This window comes from Trachypithecus francoisi, unplaced genomic scaffold (assembly GCF_009764315.1).
Source record: "Trachypithecus francoisi isolate TF-2019V2 unplaced genomic scaffold, Tfra_2.0 Lachesis_group1, whole genome shotgun sequence".
In the NCBI taxonomy this organism is placed as follows: domain Eukaryota; kingdom Metazoa; phylum Chordata; class Mammalia; order Primates; family Cercopithecidae; genus Trachypithecus; species Trachypithecus francoisi.
This window is the reverse complement of record NW_022681454.1, coordinates 93,098,745-93,121,548: the sequence shown is the minus strand read 5'-3', so window position 1 is coordinate 93,121,548 and position 22,804 is coordinate 93,098,745. Positions and strand designations below refer to the sequence as shown.

Below are 22,804 nucleotides of genomic sequence, written 5' to 3'. Positions count from 1 at the left end.
CTTGACATGGACAGTTAGGCTAAGGAAAGTTGGATAATCCCAAGAAAATGTCAGCAAATGATTGTAACCTGTTTCTTTTCTTTCACTCTAGTAATCTATATTTTGGAGGCAATCTCATGCAGTAATTAATCGCAAAGACTCTGAAGACTGACTATTAGGTTCAAATATTGGATCTTCTGCTTGCTAGGTTTGAGACCTTGGCACTAAAATCTTGAGTGAGTACCAGGTACCCAATAAATGCAAATGTCTGTGTTTGCTATTATTAGCCCTCTGTGGAGCCCTAGAAATTTTCTGACACCTTCTTATTCTCCAAAATTTCCTTTTTCTAGACTTCATGAGGAAAACACACCTCTTCAGATTAATCTGTTTTTGAAATATAAGAAAATTCCAAATATACGAATTCCTTTAATAGGTACATTTTGGTTGCCTCTTCTTGATAACTGCTAGGAAGACACTTTAATCTCGACAAAAAAAACAAAAAAAAAACAAAAAAAAAAAAAACAAAAAACAAAAAAAGCAAAACAAAACAAAAAAACTCTCTAAATTACACTTTTGTTTGCATTGTCTTAGTACCTATAAATAGTAAGTCCGTCCTGTGACCTGGGATTATCAGAATGGGTGGCCTTCCTTTGATCTGAGAGTCTCGCCTTTCTTGCTAGACTTGGGGACAAAGATAACTTGTGCACCTGTAACTCTCAGCTCATAAGTTCTGTGCCTTTTTGGACTTAGTTTCATTCAATTATCATGTAAGACAGAGAAATGTCTTCAGGGGGAAAATTATGTCATGAAATATTAGAGTAGGAAGTGACTTCAGAGGTCACCAGGATATCTCTTTTATTTTCCAAGAACTGAGGTTCAGAGAGGAGATATGACTCTTTTGGGGGCCACAGGACAGGGCACAGGCAGAGGTGGGACTTACTGCACAGTCCTTCCTCCTACAGTACAAGTTGTAATGATACAGAGGTGACGTTAATTGATTCTGGAAAAATCTTGAAAAAGAAATTAACTTAATGCTTATTTTCTTCATTCTTGACAGAAAAAATACAAACTCTTGTGAATGAGATTCAAATGTCTGAGGAATTTTCTATCTATAAATGCTTTCATGACAAGACCTAGTCAGTTATGCAACTACACTCAAGGGTGCATGCACCATTTGTGATGTTGTTTTGTAGGCATTCAATGCAATGTAGGCAAGTGCTTGGTTCAATGCCTGGCCCACAGGAAATACTTAATGAATTTTAGCTATTTATATTACTATTATTTGCCTACATATGGGAATCCTCTTTTAGCCAAAAGGCTAGGTAGTGAAAGATTTGCTCATAATCTTGGATATAATTACCATATCATTCTTCACAGTATCTGAAGAGGCAGACAAGAAAAATAGCATTATCATTATTGAAATCTGGGAAAACACAGACACTAAAATATTTGCAGGCATGTTTCAATTACTCAAGGAGGTTAGAAGCAAAAAAACATATTCTTTATTTCCTGTCTTTTCAACCCCAGGTTTAAATAAGTCAGTTTAACATGTTTCTAGTTTTTCACATAACTAACTATAAAAAGGAAAACTGTTTTATTAGATAAAATACACAAAAGTAAACCAAACCACTCTAGAAGCTGAGCAAAGGAAGTTTTGTATGCTTCTCCTGGACACTTCCTCCCCCATCAACAGACTAGCTAGAAAAGGAGAAATAGGTTTGTTTGAACACTTCTCTTTTACCAAAATAAATAAAGAGGAACAAATATGTGGGCTACTTTTAAAAAATGGTATGTATTTTTCCATTACTTATCGAGCAACTGCTTGCTAAGCAAGGCACTAAGTGACTTAAATGCACAAACTCGTTGAATCCTTTCAACTCTGAGTAGAATGATTTTTATCATCACCATTTTACAGATAAGGAAACTAAGGGAGCTGCCTAAAGTCCCAGAGCTTGCAAATAATGGAACTGAGATTCCTCTAAGTGGTCATGATTCCAGGATGAAACTCTTTAATCACTATCTTGTATAGTCACATTACTACACAGGTGGGCAAATAAAGAAAACAAGGACAGAAATGGACTATGATTTAATGTTGGATTTTTAACAGCAGTTAGGAATTTGCTAATTCAATACCACAGGATTAAAAGTTTTCCAACTAGAAAGCCCTGGAGAAAATGAAGACATAGTCATTAAATTATAATAGGCCTTCCAATAACTGTGTGGACATGATCATACAACTTGACACATTTATTCACGGGTATTTCTCATGCAGTCCAGTCTGGATGCACAACATGATCCTGAAGGGTATGTGGCATGAAGAAGTCACTGCCCTGGAGAGCAGGGAACTGAGAGGTAACAATCTGTGAGGGGTTTTCACTTTGCCCTTGCCCTTTTCCTCCTCCCTATTCCAGTAGACACTTGGCTCCATGCTCATCTCCTCAGGAGAAGATGAAGCGGGGTGAAAAATAAAAGTTGCCTGACAGCTACTTCTTTTCCTGCTGTTAGTGTCCAAAACCTAACCACAGAAAAGGAAAGAATTCCTGAGCATAGATTGTTGAAGGGAAATGATCTTCCCCTCAGGTGAACTGCGAATAACATTAACAATTGATCTCACTCATGGATCCCTAACTATGGATTAGACACACTTGGAAGCACGTATCTGTGTACTCATTTAATTCTCTAAAAGCCTATGAGGGAGTTATTACTAATGTTAGAATGCTCCATGAAGATTTGTTTTTGTCTGATTTTATTTACTGCTGTATCTCTATTTATTTATTTATGTAATTTTGAGACAGAGTCTCGCTCTGTCACCAGGCTGGAGTGTTAGTGGCGTGATCTCGGCTCACTGCAACCTCCACCTCCTGGGTTTAAGCAATACTCCTGCCTCAGCCTCCCGCGTAGCTGGGATTCCAGGCATGTGCCACCACAACCAGCTAATTTTTGTATTTTTAGTAGAGACGGGGTTTCACCATGTTGGCCAGGATGGTCTCCATCTCCCGACCTCGTGATCCACCCGCCTCGGCCTCCCAAAGTGCTGAGATTACAGGAGTGAGCCACCGCGCCCGGCCTCATTTACTGCTATATCTCTAGCATTCAGAACAATACCTGGCAAATATTAGGAACAAATAAGTATTTATTGTAGAATGACTCTCCATCTAAAGGTGAAGGAGCTTAGGCACAGAGAGATTAAGTTACCTGCCCAAAGTCCCACAGCTGGTGGAAGACTAGGAGAGTTAGGGCATCCCCACCTGGGCTGGGAGAAGAGACGAGAGGATGGGAAAGCTGTGCTTCCCAAGAATAAAGGAGCCCTGGGACCCTCTTGTGCCTCCAGGGAGGTGGCAAGACCACAGAGAAGAAGTGGCTCTGTTGGGTACTTGGCAGGTGGAATCTCAGGCAGCGTTGTGATTAAACTGCCACACTGGGGCAAGAAGGTAGCAAAATGAGAATGCTACAGGAGCTGCAGAGAGCTCCTGGAGTGGAGGCCATGCACACAAGGACAATGGATGCCTCTAGAGCAGCCTCTGTTGATTGGTGACCAAGGATCAAGTGGCTGCTCCTTCCCCAATCTATGATGTGTTGCTCTGCTTTCCTCCAGCCAAAACAACTGGTCGTAAAAGAGAAAATTGTAATACAAAATGAGAAAAGTGCTATTTTTTGTATACTTTTTTTTAACTGAAGCAGCCTCATATTATATATAGGCAGCATTATGTAAGGAAAAATATTAAATGTGTCATCAGAAGGCCTAGGTTTTAATCCTAGCTTGTCCCATCAAAAATTTGCAGGCAATTTACCTAATTTCCCTATGTCTCAGTTTCCTCATTTATAAAAATAGAGATTAAAAATCATTGAGGTGAAGATAAAATGATTTTTTAAAAAATGTAAGTTAAAGTTGTCAAAGATAATAAATACATTGTGTTAATTTTGTATAACTCCCACTCCCATCCCATTTGCATTTGATTTTGACACACATCTATCGTTTTTTGGTGGGTAAAGGGCTACACTGTGTCTTCTCTAACTTTTTACAGACCAGTATTTATATTTACTTTCATTTCTGATGTTTATACTAAGTGGATGTAGACATATTTTGCAAAATTAAAAGCACTTTAGAAATAAGAAATATTACATGATTGATAGGTTGCTATTGTTGCCTGTGGGAGAATTATCTGGAAGTTGAAAGCCAGTCAGTCATTGAAATGTTTCATGGACAATCCTCAGGCTCAGTAAGGCCTAGGCAGGCATTTTGTTGGATCTTTTCACTGAGCTATCCTAATATTATAGATGAAAATAATCCCTTTACTAAGAAGTGAAAAAATAAATTTCTAAAATGTCTAGGCATTTGTTACTAAATTGTAAAAGGACCACAAACAAGATGAATTGGAAACTTCTACACCAGGTTTACTTTAAACACTTCGGCTTTTCTGAGAAATGAGAGTAAATGAAATAAACCAGCAGTAATGCAAATTTACAGTCCTTGCAAAAATGTGAACTATAAATTAGGGTCAGTCTATCATCAGATGTATATTAGTGGTCATGACGTGCCTGGCACTCCTCTTAGAACTGAGGAGACAATAGTGAACAAGACAGTGAAGTCCCTGCCTTTACAGAGCTCACATTCTGCTGGGAGAAACCAAAAGCAAACAAATGAAATACACGACATTGTTAGACACTGCCTTGAAGGAACATACAGCAGGTACAGGAGAGGCTGTTTCTAAAATAGGGAAGCAAGTCATGTGCACATCTGCAAAGATGACTTCATTGCATTCAGGTTTTCTTATTCTCCAGGAGCCTATGGTGTAAGACTAAAACTAAGTGAACATGTAACAGTGGGCATACATATGTAGCTATAACTTTGACTTTACCTTGTATGCAAATGTGCTGGGTTAGTTATACCCAGATATCCTGTATAACCAGCAGTCTTTGCAGGCTTCAACTGCCTGGCATGCGTGTTTTATCTAAGAAAAGAAGGAAGAGCGTTACGGGGAAGGAAGTTGCCTGTCCTCTCGTTGGTTTGTGATTATCACTTACTCATCATATAAACTCAAGGTGCAGTCACATACCCAGGGATACAGGACACGACAGACTCCTGAGAGACACAACACAGGTAAGTAATATTATTGAACTCCACATAGATAAGAAATGAGATATGCTTTACTCTTTACATTAGGGTTTTTATTATTCTCATACCCTGTTTGTGACTGAGTAACTCTCTTGTGAGTTATTTTCATGATTGTGCTCACTCGGACCTTGTCTTACCCAGAGCCTCTCCATATATGTGAATATGTGAAAATCAAATAGTCATTTTTAAGAGAAATATAGGTACAGGAGATTTTAAAAGACCTCTTCAAGTGGATTTGAACATAGAAAATATAATCAATGCTAGAGGAAAAATCCTGTCTTAATCAGGGTTTGTGACTACTTCCAGAATTTTCCCAAGTGATTCTTCAATCACTTGGATTGATGGAACAGAGAATTTTATCTTATGGCTCTTCACTTTCTTTCCTTTTGTTTAAAGTTTAAGAATTTTACTGGTAATATTTTCTATTATTTCAAGGCACATTTTGTTGAAACATCTCCATGTTTTGATAAGAATTGCATTCTATCATCATTTGGCTTCAGAGATAGTTGAAGGGATTTACCCCAGGCCAGGAATTTCAACTCACAGCTCCCAAAGGCTATTTCAGTGATTCCTCTTGCTTTGGCTTTAATGTGAAACAGTCACTTAAAATGATATTTAGTTGATATTTGATAAAAAAAAAAAAAAGAGCTCTCAGCTTGCTAATTCAAAGTTAAACATCCAGTGCTTGATGGAAATCAATATCTTACTCAGTCAACAATAATTCTTCTATTTCTCTATTGTCCTATAATTTAACTCCAACCTGGCAACTTTTCCAGAACTGAACTTGAAATGCCCAGGGACACTGTGAAATGAGGGAAATTAACATTCTTTACCACAAATGTTAGGGGTAATAAAAAGCCATTATTTAATGTCAGTATATGCAAGAAGTTCCCATGTGGACAACAGTATCTCACATGATTGCCATCTGAATCCAATTTTTACATTTCAGAACACCAAGATCTATATAATGGGAGTGTAAACATGCTCTAGGGCATTACATTTTGTATAAGTTTATTACTGGGCAAGTTAAGATCTACATCTTACACTCAAAGAAGAGCTATAGCAAATTCACAAGTAATCTTTGTTTTTATACCTCAAAATCAGATTACTGCACAATTACTAAGCATGTAAAAACCTGTCTGGATTGCCCAAATATGTTTGAATTATTGATGTTTCTTATTTAAGAGTAAGAGCTTAAGTTGGCTAACATTTTGTACTGAATTGTAGAATGGCTAATACTGAATTCCTTATTTGTAAGTTTTCTAACCAACAAAATTATTTCAAAAGTTCTCTTTTTTGAACTAAAGATATTTTGGCTGAAGTCTTTACTAAGATGTTTAGTATAGGCAGTGGATATTGATTAGCCTGTGTTGTCAGAGAGTTGAAATTGGATTGTTGTCATCTTTCTGGCACAGAAACTAGAATTTTTGAGACAATTTTTTACTGTGCTTTTACAGCAATATACAGAATAGTATATTGTTAAATTGTTTTATTATAAAAGTTTGTAATTTTTTCAATGATTATGTTAAAATTGCCTCTGAGAATGAATTAATCAGGTGAAATAAATCAGCATTGTATTAGTTTTCACGCTGCTGATAAAGACATACCTGAGACTGCGTAATTGATAAAGAAAAAAAGGTTTGGCTGGGCGCGGTGGCTCATGCCTGTAATCCCAACATTTTGGGAGGCTGGCGGATCACCTGAAGTCAGGAGGTCCTGGCCAACATGGCGAAACCACGTCTCTACTAAAAACACAAAAATTAGCCCGGTGTAGTGGTGGGCGCTTGTAATCCCAGCTACTGGGGAGGCTGAGGCAGCAGAACCGCTTGAACCCGGAAGGGGGAGGCGGCAGTGAGCCGAGATCGCGCCACTGCCCTCTAGCCTGCGCGACAGAGCAAGACTCCTTCTCAAAAAAAAAAAAAAAAAAAAAAAAAAAAAGAAAAGAAAGAAAAAGAAAAAGAAAAAATTAGCTGGGCGCGGTGGTGGGCTGCTGTAATCCCAGCTACTCCGGTGGCTGAGGCAGGAGAATTGCTTGGAACCTGGGAAGCGGAGGCTGCAGTGAGCTGAGATCGCGCCACTGCATTCCAGCCTGGGCGACAGAGCGAGACTCCATCTCAAAAAAAACAAAAACAAAAAACAAGAAAAAAGAAAAGAAAGAAAGAAAGAAAAGGTTTAGACCGGGCACAGTGGCTCACGCCTGTAATCCCACCACTTTGGGAGGCCCAGGCAGGCGGATCACGAGGTCAGATGATCAAGACCATCCTGGCCAACATGGTGAAATCCCATCTCCACTAAAAAATAAAATACAAGAATTAGCTGTATGTAGTGGCACACGCCTATAATCCTAGCTACTTGAGGGGCTGAGGCAGGATAATCGATTGAACTCAGGAGGCGGGGATTTCAGTGAGCCTAGATTGCGCCACTGCACTACAGTTCCACATGGCTGGCGAGGCCTCACCATCGTGGCAGAAGAGGAAGGGATGTCTCACATGGCGGCAGGCAAGAAGGAACCAGAGCCAAGTTAAAGGGGGAATCTCTTATAAAATCATCAGATCTCGTGAGACTGACTTACTACCATGAAGTCAGTACGGGGGGGAAACCGCCTCCATGATTCAATTATCTCCCACCAGGTCCCTCCCATGACTCGTGGGAATTATGGGAGCTACAATTCAAGATGAGATTCTGGTGGGGATATAGCCAAACCATATCAAGCATTATATAAAGTTAAAAAAGGCTACAGGAAGGAAAGGAAGTACCCAAGATAGTACTTTAGAAAACACTGTTAATTCCCATGTAAAATAGCTTATTTCCTAATGCATATATTAATATTAAAAGTTAAATCTTCTGCACTGGATAGCTGTGTTCATATGAGTTTATATATGTAAGTTTCTATCCAGGGTATTTATTAGTCATTTATGTATGTGTTCTTTGAGAAACCGTATAGGTTATTTTTCAAACAGAATTCTAAATGAGCTTTTTATCTATCTGCTGAATTAGTAACTTTACACGATATACTTTGGGGTGTAAGGAAGTCAGTGGTTAATTTTAGATGCAAAGATCTTTAGATGTAAAGATCTTCAAACACTATCAGCTTTCAAACTTCATGCTTCTGTATCATTTCAGGAAACATGCAGTTTTCTCTACATGAGATTCTTAATACTAATGACAGTGGAAGGGTTCAGAAATGAAGCTACCAGGAAACATGGGACCAGAATGATATTGGAGTTTTGCTATGCTAGTCAAATCATACCAAGATAACCTAGATGTTATTTCTGTGTACGATAGAAAGTTGGGGTCTAATTATGCTCATTTTCTCTCTATTGTTTCAGAACCATTTTAGTCTAGTTTCTTTATGTCCTCACTCTATGTCATGTCTGTCCTATATGTGAGGTTCTGTTTTAAGACAATGCACCTCTGAACAAATATTGCATTACAAGGCTTTTTATCTAAGTCTTGCTCTCTGGTACATCAGGTCTTCCTCTTCCGTTCTCTTTTTTTGTTTGTCTTGGCTATTTTGGTCCTTAGCATTTCCATTTGAAATCTAGGATCCAGTTTATCTGTAGAATCTCTTGAATTTTAAATATAGACAATAATTTTGATTGCAAATGGATAGCTGTGTTGCTCCCTTCCTACAACTTACAAATGTTATTTATTATTGTCTTACATTATTGAATTAGCTAGGCTGTCCAGCATTATGCTGAATAGTAGATGTTATAGTGGGATTCTTGTTATTCCTGACATTAAAGAAAATGCTTTCATTGATTCACCATTATGTATGATGTTTGCTGTAAGTTTTCAGTAGAGACTCTTTATACGGTTAAGGAAGTATTCTATTACTAGTTTGTATGATGTTTGCTGTAAGTTTTCAGTAGAGACTCTTTATACGGTTAAGGAAGTATTCTATTACTAGTTTGCTAACAGGTATTTTATTTTGTTTTTTTTTCATTTTGCTGAGTTTTGATCACAAATGAGTGATAATGTTATAAATGCTTTTTAAAAGCATTTAGTATCTATTGAGATGATAGTATGTTTTATGATAATTCTCTTTCTTTTTTTTTGAGAGAGTCTCACTCTGTCACCCAGGCTGGAGTAAAGTGGTGCGATCTTGGCTCACTGCAACCTCTGCCTCCCAGGTTCAAGCAATTCTCGTGCCTTAGCCACCTGAGTAGCTGGAATTATAGGCTCACGCCACCACACCTAGCTAATTTGTATATATTTTTTATAGAGACAGGGTTTCACCATGTTGGCCAGGCTGGTCTCAACCTCCTGACCTCAAGTGATCTGCCTGTTTCGGCCTCCCAAAGTGCTGGGATTAGAGATGTGAGCCACTGCACCCAGCCTGGTTTTTCTCTTTTAATGTAGTTTATTATACAGATGGATGTTCTGATATAACACCTTGTATTCCTGAGACAAACAGAAAATATAATCATGCAAATAACTACAGAAATGTCATGTAAAAAGTACAGCTTCATTAATGAGTTACAACTGTTGAAAGAATATTTTAAAAGGCAAGATAAGCATCTGTTAGCTGCTATTGGGCCTCTGCCAAATCTTAGACTTCAAGATATTTTTGCAGAGAAATATAGATAGTTACCAACCTATGCTGAGAATTTTTAAATGTCTTCTTTACTTGAGTCAAATACGATATAAAACAGCATGATCTTGAAAATTAACAACAATAAAAAACAATCACTTTGTTTTCATGCAGAATTCATCAGGTGGACACTGATATCCATGTGGTAGTTGAGCGAATGAGAAAAAGTTATATGTCTAACGTTTAATGCTGTTAACTTTTTTTTCTTTTTTTGAGATGGAGTCTTGCCTGTTCCCCAGGCTGGAGTGCAATGGCACGATCTTGGCTCACTGCAACCTCTGCCTCCCTGGTTTCAGCGATTCTCCTGCCTCAGCCTCCTGAGTAGCTGGGATTACAGACGCCCGCCACCACCCCCAGCTCATTTCTGTATTTTTAGTGGAGCTGGGGTTTTACCATTTTGGCCAAGCTGGTCTCAAACTCCTGACCTTGTGAACCGCCTGCCTTGGCCTCCCAAAGTGCTGGGATTACAGGCGTGAGCCATGGCGCCCTGCGTAATGCTGATAACTTTTAATGTTGTAGGGAGAAAATATAATTTCTTCATGCTGTGGAAACATTGACTATGCCAACAACACCAATAAACAATTTTATATAGAATGCTTTTCAAATAGAAGCTGCAGGCTGGGCACAGTGGCTCACGCCTGTAATCCCAGCACTTTGGGAGGCCAAGGGGGGTGGATCACCTGAGGCTGGGAGACGAACCTGAGACCAGTCTGGCCAACATAAGTGAAACCCCGTCTGTACCAGAAATAGAAAAATTAGCCAGGCATGATGGTGTATGCCTGTAATCCCAGCTACTCAGGAGGCTGAGGCCAGATAATTGCTTGCATCCAGGAGGCAGAGGTTTCAGTGAGCCAAGATTGAGCCACTGCACTCCAGGCTGGGGGATAGAGTGAGAATGTGCCGCAACAAAACCAAACAAAATGAAACGAAACACCAAATAGAAACTGCAACTAATAACCACACTTTTTCCACTCTGTAGGTTTTTAAAAATTGTTCTGATATTTAAAACAAATAGGTCCAGGAATTATAACAATTATGATTTTCCTGGATAAGAATAATCTCTTAATTATTACATTTTTTATTAACTATTTTGGTGCTCTTAGACCTTTTCCTTATTTATTTCTAAGCTCAACATTTCTAAGTAACCTGGAAAACCGTTCCATTGTTCTGATGGGCACTTCATTTAGTATCCCAAATTTGAACTCCTTTATATGTATATTTTTCCCCCAAAGAAATCTGTGGCTGTAAATCATGGAATTCTTATTAGTTTAGTCAGTTCTTGTCTCTTTCAAGGACATTTCCCCACATATCTATACATGTGGTGAGTTCTACATCTCAGTTGGGTGTAGACTAGACTGGCTGATGCAAACTGGGCAGGAATGATTGGCAGTAGTACCTCTCTCGTTTTAGCAAGGAGCACCAGCTTCACTCCACAACATCTGGACACAGAAACCAGGGCCAGAAAAAATGGTTTTGCTAGGAATTACCATCACCCTCACTTCCTGAACCTAGGAGCTTCTAGATAGGCAACGAAACAGTTATTTCCAGGTCATCCCCTTCCCACTAGACTCCAGGAATATATAAACTTGAAGTCAGGACTTGGCAACCTGGATTTTTATGATTTGCGTTTAACCTTTTATGTGATGTGATTTATTTTTATTTTTTGAGATGGAGTCTCACTCTGCTGCCCAGCCTGGAGGGCAGTAGCGTGATCTTGGCTCACTGCAACCTCTGTCTCTGGGGTTCGAGCAATTCTCCTGCCCCAGCCTCCTGAGTAGCTGGGATTACAGGCACGCACCACCACACCTGGCCAATTTTTGTACTTTTAGTAGAGACATGTTGGCCAGGTTCGTCTCGAACTCCTGGCTTCAGGTGATCCTCCTGCCTCCAGGTGATCCTCCTGCCTTAGCCTCCCAAAGTGCTGGGATTACAGACATGAGCTGCTGCGCCTGGTCTGTGATGTGATTTTTGATGAAACTTTGTTTTGAGGCTTGAGCCCAACTTTCCTTTTTATCTAATTAGTATTCCATTAATATTCTTTAAAAACTTTCTTAGTGGGGAATAAACTATTTAAACTCACAACTTTAAATAAATAATCATCTTTATACACTTTTATTCATTTAGTTACCATAATTATTATCTTTAGTGTGCTGTATTCATAGTGTTTATTATTGACTACAGAATGAGATCAAAGTCATTACTAATGCTAATGATTAAGTTTGCCATTGTGCTACGTACCTTATATGCATTACCTCATTAATTTACAAATCCATGTTAATATCACTATTTATCAAAAGTGGTGTTTGAAATTCAGGGAGATTTTAACTGGCCAAAGGCCAAATTCAAAGAATTGAATTTCAAATGAAAACATTTCTTTCTCAGTTGTTTGATCTTACAAAATTAAAATATATTCCACTACAAGTGCTTAAAGTCACTAACCATTTATAAACAATGAAAATGAAGATACAAATCACTGAAAACCCATAAGATTATAATGACTGAATTAGCTGGTATTAGCAGATGTTTTGAAATGTAAGAATAGTTGGCCTTCTTCCTCTACAGAGGGAATGAAGGAAGATTGTCAGCAGAGGTTTCGAGATGGGGTGTGTTTTTGTGGTGCAAGTAACCCAGTAAAACCCAGTAGCATGGATGCAGTCAGAGGGAACCAGAGAGCAGTGTTTCCCTAGGCCTTGGATGCCTAGAGGGAAAGCCACAGGTGAGGAAAGAGAGGCAAAGACAGGTTGGCACGGCACTCACATTCCTCTTGTGTGGGCCCAGCCCTTGGCTGTCCTTACCCAGATGTCCTCATAAACTCTGAGCTGTGTCACAAGAGCAAACAAAACAGGCAAAATATCAAATATTACACATTACCAGTGACTGAAAGCAGGGCAGAATCATCTTAAAGTGGGAAGTTTTTTTGCTCCATGCTCTGAAGGTTGGTGTGTAGCTACCCACTTAATCTGAATATTTTTATAAATAAAGTTTGAATTTGGTTATTTCACTGTAATGTTCTAACTAGTGCCGAGAGACAGAGAGAGATTCATGATCTGATTTCAACCAAGTTTCCCCATATGTAATTAGATAGTGATTTATAATTTTGGTTTTGAAATATCCTCTAATGTCTCCAGTTATCTCAAGAGATGCCATAAAGTTTTCCAAGAAATTCTGAAGAAAAATATTGAGACATCTCTAGAGGGCTCTAAAAATAATCCCTCCCTTTTTCTTTTTCCAGAATTGCACCATGCCAAACTACAAACTCACTTATTTTAATATGAGGGGGAGAGCAGAAATTATTCGTTACATATTTGCTTATTTGGACATACAGTATGAAGATCACAGAATAGAACAAGCTGACTGGCCTGAAATCAAATCAAGTAAGTAGCACAAATAATAAATGTAGGAAAAATATGGTTTCAGGACCTTTTGTTTTTCCTCAGGGAAATGAAAAAAAAATCAAGGTTTTCGAAGCTCATGTAGCTTTAAATTGAGAAGCAGCAGTTCAGACAAACTAATTAAATGCTGTGTGATCGAGCAAATTTCCTATTAGAGGTGAAAACACAAACCTTACAGAAAGAGAATATAAAGGTAAACCAGTAAAAAGCTTTATCAGATGAGAAGACGAGCTGAAATAAACGTGAGACTTTTTTTTTTCTATTTCATCACTGGGACAGATGAAATGCACAGAGTTTAGATTATTTTTCCAGTTTCACGACCCTAGCAAGTAGAACTGAGTTTCAAACCCACGTCAGTTTAATACCAAGCTCAAGCTATTTGCACTAGACAATGCCAAAACAACAAGACTAGGATGACAGGCGTATTAACAATAAACTGCCACAGCCTTTGGAAGCACGAGCTCCTTAAAAGTCATTGCCCTTATCACCATTCCTTTTCTTAGCAGAGGCCTCTTCTCTGGTGAGATAGCGTATCTTATTTCTTATTATCACGACACTTTACCATTAATATCCACATGTTTCTTCTGATATCAGAATTTGCACATGGGATTTTAAGATGGTGAATATATAATAGGTGAACATTACTTTTATCCACGAATTAATTAGACCAAGATGGATAGAAAGGTGCAGATATCACATGTAACAAATTTTACCCATTAGCTTTGAGATGTAAGTTCACTGAGTGCCTCATTCCCTATTCTGTGTGAACTTTTCATTGTTATTGAAAGTGGAATTTCTGTATTTTCTTAATATTTCCATAGATTTTCAGAGTGGAAAGGAATCTTAAAGTTCATGATGGTTAGAATGTAGTTTCAAATGTTTTAATAGACAAAGACACAATGTAAAAATTATCTTAAAAAGGACAGAAATTTCATTTACACAAAACCCCAAGTGGGTATCATGATTTTGCTCCATATAGTTGTCAAAGATTAGGTTTCTTGTTGATCTGCCACCCCTTGGTGTCTTATTTACACAGTGTGAGATAGCTCACGCTCCTTCCACATTGTGGCTCAGAGAAAATATGAAAGAGGGAGGGGACACATCCCTTTTAACAGCATGACTAGAAAGTTGCCTATGTCACTTGGTAAGCCCAATGGTCACATATCACTCCAAGGAAAATTGAGAGATGCTGATTTAATTGTGGATAATCATTTGCACAGCTAAAAATCCAGAGTTTTATTACTCTAAGAAGGAAGGAAAGAATAGGTACTACTAAGGAGCAGTTTCTATTACAAATGTTATTTGGTCTCATCTGCTGTCCAATTGAGCAGTGCTCTCTGGTGCTTGAAACCTGCTATGACACTCCCTCTGATAGAACCTAGAAAATCTCCAGTCAACACATTCCATCATTGGATACTTGTATTAAAATGTTCTCCTGGACAAATTTGGTAAATTGCACACACGAGTTTACATTTTCTCTCTTTAAAATGCTTTTTCTCTCCTTTAATAACATTGAAGTACTTTTAAAAAGGGCCAAAGTCCATAAAGACAAAGAAATAAAGCTTGAATGTAGATATGATAGCACACAATTCTGGAAGCTAAAAAGCAGGCCAAAGAATGGTAAGGTAACTTAGTAGGCCCAAAGTTCAAGCGTAAACCTCGAGGAGGAGAAGGCAAGCTAAATCACAGAGATACAGAAAAAGGCTCATGAATTTGTGTAGCAGATAACTCTAAAAGTTGCACTGACAGAGGACCGAGTGGAAAAACGTTGATGGAGAGTTTTTCTTGACTCCTTTGTCGGACTTGTGCTGGGGTGCCCCATTTACTTCACCCACTGCACTCAATCCCTTGTGGGAGGGAGCATGTGAGTGAGCGAGCATGGGATCCAGCTGAGCACTTTGGGCACTGGCAGGAGCAAGCTCTGCACGGGCCCTGCAGTGGCACCCAGGTTGGGGTACCTGCGACCCCTGAAGCTCCAGAATGCATGTTACAATGCTCTCTTAGCCCTGCCATCCATGGACAGCAGTATGGTATCAGCTCAGTGGGCCTCTTGCCTCGTCGCATGGGGTAGCTGCCCTCCACCAGCAAAGGCAAAGGGCCAGTGTGACAGCCTTTTTTGGGTCCCTGTACTTGGTGGGTCCTGAGCTGTTGTCCAGTGTCCAAGAAGAACGTTGTCGTCCAGACACTTGAAGGATGGTGAAGGTGGAAAATTTTATTAAGTGAAGGAAATGGCTCTCAGCAGAGAGGGGAGCTGGAGAGAGGACAGAGTAGGCAGGTAGTCTTCCCCTGAAGTCAAGTCCTTTCTCCTCCGAAGTCCAGCCATCTCTCTGAAGTCAAGTCAACTCTCTCCAGCTGAGCCGCTTCTTTTTCCTCTACTAACTGAGTCTGGGGTATTTATAGGCAGAGGATTGTGGGGCGGGGTGGGCCGTAGGTAGTTTTGGAAAAGGCAACATTCAATTGGTAAAAAAGCATTATTCAGAAAGAACCAATCAGAAGACAGCAGGCAAACAGGAATAGATTTTCTCATGCTGGGTCACAGGTTTCAGGCTTTTTGGCTTGAAGATGGGGTTTCCCTGGGGACCTGCTGTTGTGTACCTAGAATTTCTCTGCCTCCTGCCTCTATCAATGTGAAGAAGCACTGTGACCACCATATCCCTTCTCCTCCCTAGAATAAGCATGGAGGTTACTCTCAGGGGAGGATAGACCAGAGGCTTCTGGGACAACAGACATGTCTGAGGACACAATTTTATAATAAAGGTGGGATTCAATGGAAGTCTAGAAACTAAATGGTGAGATCCATAGCACCTTTCCCCTGCTCTACAATCAGAATGCTACAACCAGGCTAATATTCCTCAAGCAGAAATTGGAGAAATTCTCTCTGGGGAAGCTGATCAGCCCAAGCTAATGAACAAATGAGAGTTTCTTAATGAAACAGCCCAGCCCAATCTGTTGGCAAGCCCCTCCCATGCATGCTGAGCTTACAGGTAGTTTTTATTTCTTTGCTTTTTAAAACATAAATGGCAATCAAAAATCAATAGATATTTGAGAAAAATCTAACATAACACATACCTAAACAAAGAAGCAGGAAAAAAAGCAACTCTGAGGAAACCAAGATGATTTAGCAAGAAAAAAAAAAACCACTTCAAACATTTTTAAAAATCCTCAGAGAAATAAGAGAAGATACTCTATACATGAAACAAGAACACCGTAATAGCAAACTAAATATGACCTGAGAAGGACTTTGTACTACTATATTTGAGTCCTTGTAGATGAACTGTAACCTAACTTAATATGTAGACAAGATTAAAACCTAACTTAGGAATATGCATCTAAAAGAAGAGCTGAGTCTTGGCCAATCCCAGCAGCCACACTTCAAGCACTCATATACTCCTGAGTGTTCAGACTGTGTTCAAATAAGGCAAACTGTGGGCTGTAACCAATCCAGTTGTTTCTGTACCTCACTTCCAATTTTTGTATGTCACTTTTTTTTTTTTTTGTCTATAAATTTGTTCTGATCATGAGGCATCCCCTGGAGCCTCTATGAATCTGCTGTGATTCTGGGGACTTCCCAATTTGCAAATCGTTCATTGCTTAGTTAAACTCCTTTAAATTTAATTCGGCTGAAGTTTTTCTTTTAACAACAGGGTGCTGTCAAAAGAAATGTTCAGAGACAAACAGTTCTTGAAAATTAAAAATATGATGCAAACACATCAATAAAATGACAAAAAATAAAGATATTTTTCCAGAAAGCACAAAAATAGGATGAATAAATGAAAAATAAAAGAAGAAAAAAAGGAAACTTGAAGCTCAGTTTAGGAGGTCCAACTTTCAAATAAAATTCTGGAAAGGGAGAACAGAAAATAGAAGGGAGACTAATTTTGAAAGACTGTTCCTTATACAAAGTTGAAATCTGTCTCCTTATAGCTTTCACAGATTGGTCTTGGACTTATAATTTTAATCCATGGAGAAACAGATTACTCCTTCTTTTACAATCAAATAGTTAAAGAAACCTAGTTTCTTTAAAGACATCATGGAAAAAAAGCTATTGCTGAGTGGTCAGTTTAATACAAATGTTCTGAGTGAAGATAAAGGTCTTTGGCAGAATTTGTAATTGGGTCCCATTTAATTCATGCATTCATACCTCTACCTAGATAACAAATTTTGGAACTTCCTTGTTAGTTTCTCTGGTCATCATTGTGAATTTTACTTCAACTTTCCCACGCCTGACTCTACTTCTTGATTTAGATGCCATTTTCTCTGGACTATCTGAGATCTACAATCACATCCAGGTCCAAAGGACAATTCTCTTTTCTTCCTTGAGTGCTCATTTATATTCCCTGATTTGCATTTCTTCACCACTCAAGTAGATGTCCTCCAAATAAGTTCTTGTTACTGTACATCTGCCATTTAATGTGTGATACCTATGGAGAACACAGTGTTTAAGGTACAAGAACAGCACAGAGCAAAATGGGACCATCATCCCTGTCACAAGACTAGACATCGTTGTAAGACATTCTACCAAGATCACAGTAGATACTTTGCCAGCCACATCACATTGAGGCCTCATATTTAGTGTAACAAAATTCCTTAATGGTTTTTAAGCTTTAGAATACTCCTATTGACACCTCCAACAACACTGGGATTTTTTTTTTTTTTTTTTCTGGGATCAAATGAAGGACTTAGCATTTGTCTTCTTAAATGTCTTCCTGTTAGATGCAGCCCAATGTTCCAGTTGTGGGCAGTTATCCCAGGGTTGGTTTGAACACTTCCAGTAGCTAAAAGCTCACTATCTCATAAGCAAACACATTCCATTGTCAATCGCTCTAAAGCAAACAAAATTATTCCTCATCTGCCCTTTATTCTACTACCCTTTGATTCTAGTTTCACATTTTAGAGGTAGTCAGAATAAGTCAAATTTTTCTTCTATTTGATAGTTCTGTCCGATTTGAGGTGGTTTTGTTCCACTTAGCTAGTTTTATTTCCTCCAGGTGAATAGTGCCAAGGTTCTTCAACCAATCCTCAAAAAAATAAGATTTTCAAACCTCTCACTAACTTGGAGACTATTCTCTGAGCTTGCTCTGATTTTTAATATCTTTCTCAAAACATGGCTCATAGAACTAAGAAAACAGCTGAACAAGGGTTCCAAGTGACCTCAGTGTGAAGCCTACTTTTACCAGGTGTGTGACCGGGGCAATTTATATAACCTCTTAACTTCATCCCCTCATTTATAAAATGAGATAGTTATCACCTACTTCATAGGGTTGTTGTAAGTGAAAGAAGACCTAATGGGCATGCTGAATATTTAGTACAATGCCTAGCACAAAAAAAAAACCCTCCCTGCCAAAAAAAAATAGGCATTTTGGTTCCTTCTTGTTCACATATTTTGCTTCAAATAAGGCATCCCAACTCACTTCAATTTCATTTGAGACTTTGTTTTGCTCACTGAAGTATCTCAGGCACCGAAAATAGTAGTTGGCACACTCAATACTTGAAGGTAAGTACTTAGAGGTATTTTTATTCCACATGTGAAGTATGATTCTCTTTTATTTATTTAGGTGTGCATATGAAAGACACTCGAAGGAGATACACATAGTTTATTCTAGTAGTTGTGTGAGGGTCATCAGAGCGTGATTTCAATTTATTATTTTCTCTCTTTTAAAATAATTTTGTGTCTGAAACTAAGGCACTGGTTGGGAAAGTTGTGATCAATACACATGGCAAAGTATTATGTAGTCATTAAAAAAATGATGTTTCATTGATTTAGAAAGATGTTTAAAAGACATTGTGAAATGAAAAATGATTTACAAAAGATTATATGCATTATAATTTGTTTTAAAATATACATGGGAAATCAATTAAAATATTAAAATGGTTAAAACTATGTGACTGAATTATTTTTATCAGTTTATAATTTTTCTATAATAAACATATATTCCTTTGTGACAAAAATATAATAGGTTTAGATAAGAAAACAGTAGGATTTACAGATAAAATATTAATATGGTATCTGCTATCAGTCTGTCCGATATTTGTGCAAAAATGCTTGCTGCCTTGCTATACATTTCAAATAGTCCATCATCAAAATGAAGCGGGGCTTCAAAATTAATGACTAGAGGTACCTGACACTCACTTCCTCAAAGAAGGATCAAAATAGCAAATAAATAACCGCACATCTAATACAGCATCTAAGAGAGAAGACTGGAATTCAGCTGGGAAGTGATAGGAAACTTCTGAGGCACAGAAAGAAAAGGAAGTGAAGCTGCTGAGTTGGCTGGAATCAGCTCGAAGCCAGGAGGGCCTCCCCATTGTTGGGAAAAGGTAAGAGAGATATCCCCAGTGGTCCACATTTACTCCACAGACTCCTGCAATTCTAGTCATGGGAGAGCCCCCTTGGGCCTTATGGGCCCTGAGACTAGGGTAGGGAGTGCCTGGAGTCCGTGTGAGAACATTTTTCCAGAGAGAAAGTTTGTGCTGTGTCCTACACACCCCCTGAGACCCAAGTAACTGCAGCATGGTGCCACTTGGAGAACCCAGTCCCCACCAGACTATATTTTGCCCTGGAACGCAAAAGCCCCTGAATCTCCACATCCTTGGAGCCATGCTGACATCCCCCTACAACCACCCAGAGGGCTGCAGCACTGCAATGCTGGCTTCACTCAGTGTTGTGGCTGGGTCTCCAGCACTTTAGCCCATGTGGTGTCCTAAACCTGGGGGAATGGACAGTGTTGCATATCAGAGAGGCTGCTGCTGTAACATAGGAAGCTAAAGCATGCACTCTCCAGAGTCTGAGAGCTGCCTGCCTGGGGCTGTTGCCACAGACAGCAAATATGCCTACTCTAACATCAGGGCCACAATGTACCTGCATGTGCCTTTCTGAAGCCTGGGGACCAGCTCACCGATATGCCATTCCAGGACCTGAGGATAGTACTGCCCCATCCATCACCACTAGCACTTACATGCACCATCTGGGGGCCTGAGGACCAGCCCACTCCTCCCACGACCACTGCCACTGGCACCCAAGCACATTATCCAGGGGTCTGGGGAACAATGTGCCCTGCCTGCTGCCACCGGTGCAAACATGCACTATCAGGAGACTTGAGGACAGGCCCATCCCCTCTGTCACTGCTGCTGCCAATTCCTGAATGCATTGTCCAGTGGCCTGAGGATCAACCTTCTCCACCAGCCACCACCAGTGCTTCTGCACATTATCCAGGGGCCTGAGGTCAGGCCTGTTCTGCTTGCCACTATCACTGGGACTCACATGCATTGTCTAGGGGGCTGGATCTGCCTTGTCCAGCACTGCTGGTACCAGTGCATCCCATTCAGGGGCCTAGGAATCCACACACCCAGCCCACTGTAGCCACTGGTGCCTAAGGACCAGTCCACTTGGCATTGCCCTCCCTAGCAAAGCCTCACCACAGCCTCCACTAATAACTACAGCCTAAGCCACTGAGAAACTCACAGACACCACTGACACTGACTATAGCTGAAGAAATCATATGAAGACTACATTATTGCACACACTCAGAATCAAAGCTAAAGTACCCTACTCAACCAGCACTATAGACACATCTATAGGAAAAAGGCTTTCCCTACAAAAATCAATCCATAAAATCGAAAGGAGTGACTATCATACCAGATGCACAGAAACCAACATAAAGATACAAGAAATATGAAAAAGGAAGGAAACAAGACATCTCCAAAGGAACACAATAATTCTCCAGTAACCAATTCCATAAAAAAGGAAATACATAAAATGCCTAAAAAAAGAATTGATAATAATGGTATTAAAGAAACTCAGTGAGATACAAAAGAATAAGGATAACACAAAGAAATCAGGAAGACAATGACCTGATTAAGAAATTTTAAAAAACAGATAGATATTATAAGAAATATCCAAACAGAATTCTGGAGCTAAAGAATTCAGTGAATGAAATTAAAAAAAAAATACAACTAGAGCATCAACAGCAGACTAGATCAAGCAGAAGAAATTCTGAACTTGAAGACAGGTCTTTTGAAATAACCCAGTCATACTCAAGAAAAAAAATAAAATGGAAGAAAGCCTGCATTACATCATTTGGGACACCATAAAGCAACCAAATGTTTGAATTTTGGGATTTGGGGAATTCCAGAAGGAGAAGAGATGGACGAAGACATAGAAAACCAATTAACCAAATGATAATTAAAACTTCCCAAGTCTAGCAAGAGATTTAGACATCCAGGTACATGAAGCTTAGGTAAGATTTAACATTAAAGTCATTAAACATGAAAGACAAACTGTAAAAACTCAAGGACAAAGAGAATTCCAAAAATAGCAAGAGAAAAGTATCAAGTCATATGTAAAGGAATCCCCATCAGACTAACAGTAGATTTCTCAGCAGAAATCTTAGAGGCCAGGAGAGAATGGAATGATATGTTCAAAGTGCTGAAAGAAAAAAAAAAAAAAAAAACCTGCCAACTAAGAATACTATGACCAGCAAAACTATCCTTCAAAAATGAAGGAGAGATCTGTGCCAAGATGGCCAAAGGGGAACAGTTCTGGTCTGCAGCTCCTAGCGTGATTGACGCAGAAGACAGGTGATTTCTGCATTTCCAACTGAGGTACCTGGTTCATCTCATTGGGACTGGTTGGACAGTAGGTGCAGCCCACGGAGGGTGAGCCAAAGTAGGGCAGGGCAGTGCCTCACCCAGGAAGTGCATGGGGTCAGGGGATTTCCCTTTCCTAGCCAAGGGAAACCATGACAGACTGTATCTGGAAAATCGGGACACTGTCACCCAAATACTGTGCTTTTCCAGTGGTCTTAGCAAACGGCCCACCAGGAGATTATATCCCGTGCCTGGCTCAGCGGGTCCCATGCCCACGGAGCCTTGCTCATTGCTAGCACAGCAGTCCAAGATCGAACTGTGAGGTGGCAGCCTGGCTAGGGGAGGGGCGTCTGCCATTGCTGAGGCTTGAGTAGGTAAACAAAGTGGCCAGGAAGCTCAAACTGGGTGGAGCCCACCACAGCTCAGGGAGGCCTGCCTGCCTGTGTAGACTCTACCTCTGGAGGCAGTGCATAACTGAACAAAAGGCAGCAGAAACTTCTGCAGACTTAAACATCCCTGTGTGACAGCTCTGGAGAGCAGTGGTTCTCCCAGCATGGTGTTTGAGCTCTGAGAATGGACAGACTGCCTTCTCAGGTGGGTCCCTGACCCCTGTGTAGCCTAACGGGGAGACACCTCCCAGTAGGGGCCGACTGACGCCTCATACAGGCTGGTGCCCCTCTGAGATGAAGCCTCCAGAGGAAGGATCAGGCAGCAATATTTGCTGTTCTGCAATGTTTGCTGTTCTGCAGCCTCCACTGGTGATACCCAGGCAAACAGGGTCTGGAGTGGACCTCCAGGAAACCCTAACAGACCTGCAGCTGAGGGTCCTGACTGTTAGAAGGAAAACTAATAAACAGAAAGGAAGAGCATTAACATCAACAAAAAGGACATCCACACCAAAACCCCATCTGTAGGTCACCATCATCAAAGACCAAAGGTAGATAAAACCAAAAGATGGGGAGAAACCAGAGCAAAAAGGCTGAAAATTCTAAAAACCAGAGAGCCTCTTCTCCTCCAAAGGATTCCAGCTCCTTGCCAGCAACAGAACAAAGCTCGATGGAGAATGGCTTTGACGAGTTGACAGAAGTAGGCTTCAGAAGGTTGGTAGTAACAAACTTCTCCGAGCTAAAGGAGGAT

At 39.7% G+C, this 22,804-nt stretch overlaps 1 protein-coding gene across 1 annotated transcript in view; it reads left to right on the top strand.

The window, feature by feature from the left end:
• The first annotated feature begins 4,914 nt into the window (after nucleotides 1–4,914).
• The window catches only part of HPGDS (hematopoietic prostaglandin D synthase), a 37,174-nt gene continuing 19,284 nt past the window's right edge, over nucleotides 4,915–22,804 (top strand). The window contains exons 1-2 of the mRNA XM_033214839.1: nucleotides 4,915–5,080; nucleotides 12,922–13,063. Of these exons, the coding sequence (XP_033070730.1) occupies nucleotides 12,931–13,063 (133 nt within the window). The 5' untranslated portion in view covers nucleotides 4,915–5,080; nucleotides 12,922–12,930. The remainder of the gene's footprint in view (nucleotides 5,081–12,921; nucleotides 13,064–22,804) is intronic.